This window comes from Austrofundulus limnaeus, unplaced genomic scaffold (genome assembly GCF_001266775.1).
Source record: "Austrofundulus limnaeus strain Quisiro unplaced genomic scaffold, Austrofundulus_limnaeus-1.0 Scaffold72, whole genome shotgun sequence".
Lineage (NCBI taxonomy): Eukaryota > Metazoa > Chordata > Actinopteri > Cyprinodontiformes > Rivulidae > Austrofundulus > Austrofundulus limnaeus.
Window position 1 is genome coordinate 1769492 of NW_013952474.1, and position 5368 is coordinate 1774859.

Sequence of the window (5368 nt, forward strand, 5' to 3'; positions counted from 1 at the left end):
GTTTTAATTATTTAATATTTAAGCTACATTTTGATGCCCTGAAGGTGCAGATTCCTCTAATTGGGCCTCACATTTAATTAAAATTCAAATGTGAATTCTTAATCAAATAAAAAATGTTTTTATTTTAAAAACAATGAGAACATTTAGACTTGTGTGTGTTTTTTTCCTATCTGAAGGCAGAGCGACATCCCGGGTGTGAAAAATGATGCTGAGCCCGGACCAGGCCGAGGCGGACCTCTCCTGGACCCAGTCCGACCCGGAGACGATGCTGAACGGCCTGAAGGCGGCGGCGGCCGCGGCTGCTGCGGCGGCGGGGGGCTGCGCGTCGGACGAGCCGGCGGAGGGGGAGGAGGACCGGGACCGGGAGCGGGCCAAGTGCCGAGCAGAGCAGCCGCTCAGCCGCGAGGAGAAGCGGCGGCGGCGGCGGGCCACGGCCAAGTACCGCTCGGCCCACGCCACCCGGGAGCGGATCCGGGTGGAGGCGTTCAACGTGGCTTTCGCGGAGCTGCGGAAGCTGCTGCCCACCCTGCCCCCCGACAAGAAACTCTCCAAGATAGAGATCCTCAGACTGGCTATTTGCTACATCTCCTATCTGAACCACGTGTTGGACGTTTAAACTGGGCCAGAACTTGTGTCTTGGGGGCGGYGGGGTATAAACTGGACCCGTCCCGGGCGCCATTTCTTAGGGGGCTTAAAGCGGTTGGCAGCAGCAGCAGCAGCAGATAGCTGGAGGCAAAAGAAAGGGGTGGGTGGGGTGGATGGGTGGGGGACGCAGTATTTTTGAAAAACGTTTGCAGCTGAGATTTAATCCAGACACTTTTCAAGTTGGTTAAATTCAAAGTTGATTAAAAATAATTAAGATAGCCTGTGGGATTAAAAAACAAACAAAAAATCACTAATTTTTGATCTTAACACAGAAAGTCCTGATCTCATTGRTTGGTTTAAAAACTCATTGGATTTTCCCCTTAGTTAAGTTAAATTTTTTTGTCATTAAAGTCATTAGTTTTCTTTTAATAAATTATTCAATCATCAACAAACTGTAATATTGGAAATGACAATGTATGGCAGGCTGCACCGGTAGATTTTCTCCATGAACATTAACAAAAACAATTAAGAAACCGTTTTACACAATTTAAAAACATTGTAACTTAAACTCTATTATTTTTTGTTTTCCTAGATAACAGATTCATATTTTTATTTTGACGTAAAAAAATCTAGTTTTCATGCAATAAATAATTTTATCGCATCTAAAAACTGTAATTGGTCAGACTGCATCGACTCTGGTAGATTTTCTCTGGTAAAGTGCACAGGATGTCTTAAAACATTTGCAGATTAAATTTAACTCAGTTACTTTTTTAAGTTTGTCAAATTCAAGATTGGTTGAAAATAAGTGAAAAAATTACACAATATGTAAAACACAACTTTTTGAACTGAAAAAGTTTTAAACTTCTTAAAGGACGGGCTTAGAAATTATTGTCTCACCTTAAAAACTCGTCAAGATAATTGGTAAATACTTTCATTTTAAACAAGTTTACAGGCATTATGTATCAACAAACACCTCATTGAAATGATAACATGGCAGTAGGTGCAGTAACTCTGATAAAATAAATAAATAAAAATCCTGCATGTCTGACATCTACAGACACATTTGTTTAAGTTGGCCAAATAAAGTTAGTTAAAATAATGAAATGGGCAAATTTACAGTCTAAGGTAACTTTTAAACATCTTTTAAAGCTGGATAAAATCTTTGTAAATCATCAAATGTACGGAAGGCTAGAGAGGCCACATTTAAAAACATTTTCATGACATCTTGAGGTGTATTTTATCAGTAACAGGTTCATGGTATAATTTTTTAAAAGCACACAGTATTTGTTTGAGTTTGTATAAGTTGGCCAAACACTAATTATCTCAAGGTAAAACTTTATAACAAAATAACTTGTTAATGTTACTAATACCAGGTTTGGCTGTAATGATTCAGTAGAAACATAACAAAACAGGTGTTTTCTTTGATCAGAAGGTTTTCTCTGAGAAARCAAACAGATTTAATCCCCTTTTGCTTTAATAATCAGTTTCTTTTATGTTTTTAATTATTACAAATGGGGGAGAAAAACGTTAAAATAAAAGCCTGTTTGGCRGCTTGGGTTTCACCGTACATCACAGTCGCCCCACCAGAGTTTCAGTGAAAAGTTGTTGAAAGAACTGAAGCTTGTCACAGAAGAAGCAAAGCAACGTGTGTTGAGCAGTTTCAGCTGCTGGTTGCAATAATAATGTTAATTTAAAAAAATAAATAAACATACAGCGAGGACAGGGGGGAGGCCGGCGCCCTGAGGCGATCATGTTTCTGAGACGAGAGAAAAATTTGAATTTTCAACCAACACCATAAAGAATATGAGTTTAATCCWGTTTGATTTCATTAAAAAAATAAATAAAGAACGGCTGAAGGCATTTTTCACATCAGAGGAAAAGGAAGTAAAGGCGGTAGCTGCTTTAGATTRATAGTTAGATGAGGTTTTTCCGTAAAGGAAAGAAGAAACGAGAACAAAAAAGACTCAAGTGCCACTTATGACAAGAAATTGTGACCTTAATCATTTTTAAAGTGTATTTATTTATTTATTATGTATTTATTTGTGTCTATCCTATTTAATTTATAAGCTGGCGTCTTTTTGTATAAATGTACATTGTTTGTCGCTTCTATATTTTTAGGCTGTGAAATTGAAATGTGATGGTGTTTCTTTTTAAAAAAAACGGCACTTTCTGTTAATTTACTGCGTTTGTATGTACGTTGGATTGTCTTTGTTTACGACAATGTTGACCACGTCAGCAACAATGAGCACTTCAAGTCGCGGCATCACATGACACCCCCCCCCCAACCCCCGCCGACCTTTTGGCTTCCATAGACACACGTCGAAGTTTCTCATTTTTAAAGAACTGTGRGTCACACAACATTGTTGGGTTTAGGTTGTTGTTGTTTTTTTTCCTGTCGGTTCTCGTAGCGACGCCTCTTCTTTTTGCTGTGACCAAAAACAAACGTGCTAATGTTAGGCCGCTATTTTAGATTAAATCTGTTATTTATTTGTCTCTTCTTTGTATCCCGGAAATTCCAATAAGTAATTTTATAGAAAAAAAGTGGGGGAGGGTAAAAATAAAAAAACAACATATCTTCTATCCAAAGATTTTTTTGTCTCTTCAGGGTTGTGTAGACTACTTGTTGCTTTATGCAGATTTTTAGTAGAATATGGTGTAACAGGTGTTTCTAATGGACAAACTTTTTCATATTTTCCGGTGTTATTTTTAATTAAAAATGAAAACACTAACAAAGACTCCGTTTTCTGTTTTGGAATGCTGTTTTTAACCAAAGTCACYTTAGGGTTTTAGCATCAGTTACGTATAGTTAAATGTATGGCAAGACATTTTAATGAATAATAGCAAGGCAGAAATTGTAAAGCATTTGTTCAGAATTGAATTCTTCTCAGTTATACACTTGGTTTAGTAAAACCAAGTGTAAGTAATTGGTAATTGGAATAATAACTTGCAATGATGCAAATATCTAGAAAGATATTTTAGATAATTGGTAGCAGTTTGATAAAAAGCCATGCTAAAATGAATTTAGTCTAATTAAAATTATGCTGATGAGACACAGTAGATTGTAGATTTTGTTTTTGGTGTCGGCAGGGTTTATTCTAGTTTGGAAGTTCCTTCTGGACAACTACAAATAAGGTTTGTTACCATCAATAAATAAACATTCATGGAAGGAAGAAAAAATATTTGAAATGTTATTTGTACTGTATGCAGAACTCCATCTGTAACAGATGTCTATTAAACAGGAGCGCCACCAATGGAGAGACAAGGGGGGGCAATGGCCACCCCTAAATATTTGGTGGCCTCTCCACTGGCCCCCATTAACCAGTTTTATTCTCTTGAGTCTCAAGGTTTTTAGTGGCATGAATTTTTAATTTCATTGAGCTATAGTGTTAGTAGAATCTCATAAAACATTGTTTTTGAGCAACAGGAGTAAAAATATAAATCTGTATTTTTAAAATTAAAAATAAAACCTAAAATCTACTTGCCCTGAATAAAAACAGCCAGTCYTATGCTGAGTATTGCAGTATTTGTCAAGAAATACTTATGAAAACAACATAGTAAATTTGACATTCTGTTCTGGGTCTGGTTCTTGTACACCCCCCACCCCCACCCACCACCACCACCCCATCCCTGAATTTGAATGTCTGTAGGCATCATTGTTTTTTAAATTTTTTGAACATAGCATTTCCCAACAACCTATGTAACCTCTCCTGCTGGGGTCAAAATAACCCACTAGGCCACAGCCCAAAGTGGTCTGCCATGGCATCTTACGTGGCCAGTYTTGACCATAAACTACATCTCCAGTAATGCAGAGGTTAATTTTACACATTGATGAAATGACAACATCTCACCATTAGGTGGAGGTTCGCAGGGCTCAGAAGTAGCCAGCAGTTGGCAAAATTTGCAGTGTAAAATCTCCATTGTGCTGCATTTTCACCATCTGCTGTTGTTGCTTTTGCTTTTGTACTGGAAAGTTGGAATTTCCCACTTACAAGTCGTAAATTTAAACTGGAACACCAGGGGGCGTGTCGCTCTGRGTTTTTATTTTCTGTTTTTTATGTTTACAATTTTTGTTTGTTTTGTTTTCTAATTGAAAAACAAATTATTCAAACATAATAGAATTGTTACAATATTATATTTTATTTGATTAACTATATATTTGAATACTTGATTCATTGTTTCTACTTCTGCTTTGGGGAGGCCCAAGAGAAAAAAAGTTACAATGTGGGTTATTTAACCCCTGGACAGCGGGAGGAGTTAGAATGTTTTAGATATTTACAATTTAAATTCTTGTAAGAGCGACATGATGGTCTGCTGCCACGAAAGGCAGGCGATCATTCATGGGATTGCCTGAGTGTCAGTTAGCAAAATCTGTCTCGAACCCTTGGACATACACTATTGAAATGGTTAGTGTTAAAAGTTTCTTTGAGGAATGCTTGTTATGTTTTAACTAGAATGAAAGTTTTCACAAAAAAATAACAATATAGAAATGTGGATTGGATTGAAGGATGAAGTCAGGGTCAGGCATACTGGTTGAGAAAGTAGTGCTGGGCGGTATACCGTTTTGTACCGAATACCGGTTTTTATTTTTGTTACGATACGAATTTTTTGAATACCGGACATTCCGGTTTAAATAGCGGAACGTCTCGTTGCGGCCGCCAGTGAACTGTTGTTTCCCGGGGGATATTTTTCCTTGCTGCACCGCTATGTGCGTTAGCATGCTAATGGCTGTGTCCAAAACGACAGGCCGGGTCCTCCGGAGGACCCAGACTACCCGGTCGAGGTG

At 37.9% G+C, this 5368-nt stretch overlaps 1 protein-coding gene across 6 annotated transcripts in view; it reads left to right on the top strand.

The window, feature by feature from the left end:
- LOC106519169 (helix-loop-helix protein 2) overlaps positions 1-1037 on the top strand; it is a 37825-nt gene extending 36788 nt beyond the window's left edge. For all 6 annotated transcript variants that reach the window (XM_014010727.1, XM_014010725.1, XM_014010729.1 and 3 more), the window contains one exon: positions 177-1037. In XM_014010727.1, coding sequence (XP_013866181.1) covers positions 203-616 — 414 coding nt within the window. In that variant the 5' untranslated portion in view covers positions 177-202 and the 3' untranslated portion in view covers positions 617-1037. The remainder of the gene's footprint in view (positions 1-176) is intronic.
- The last annotated feature ends 4331 nt before the right edge of the window (positions 1038-5368 follow it).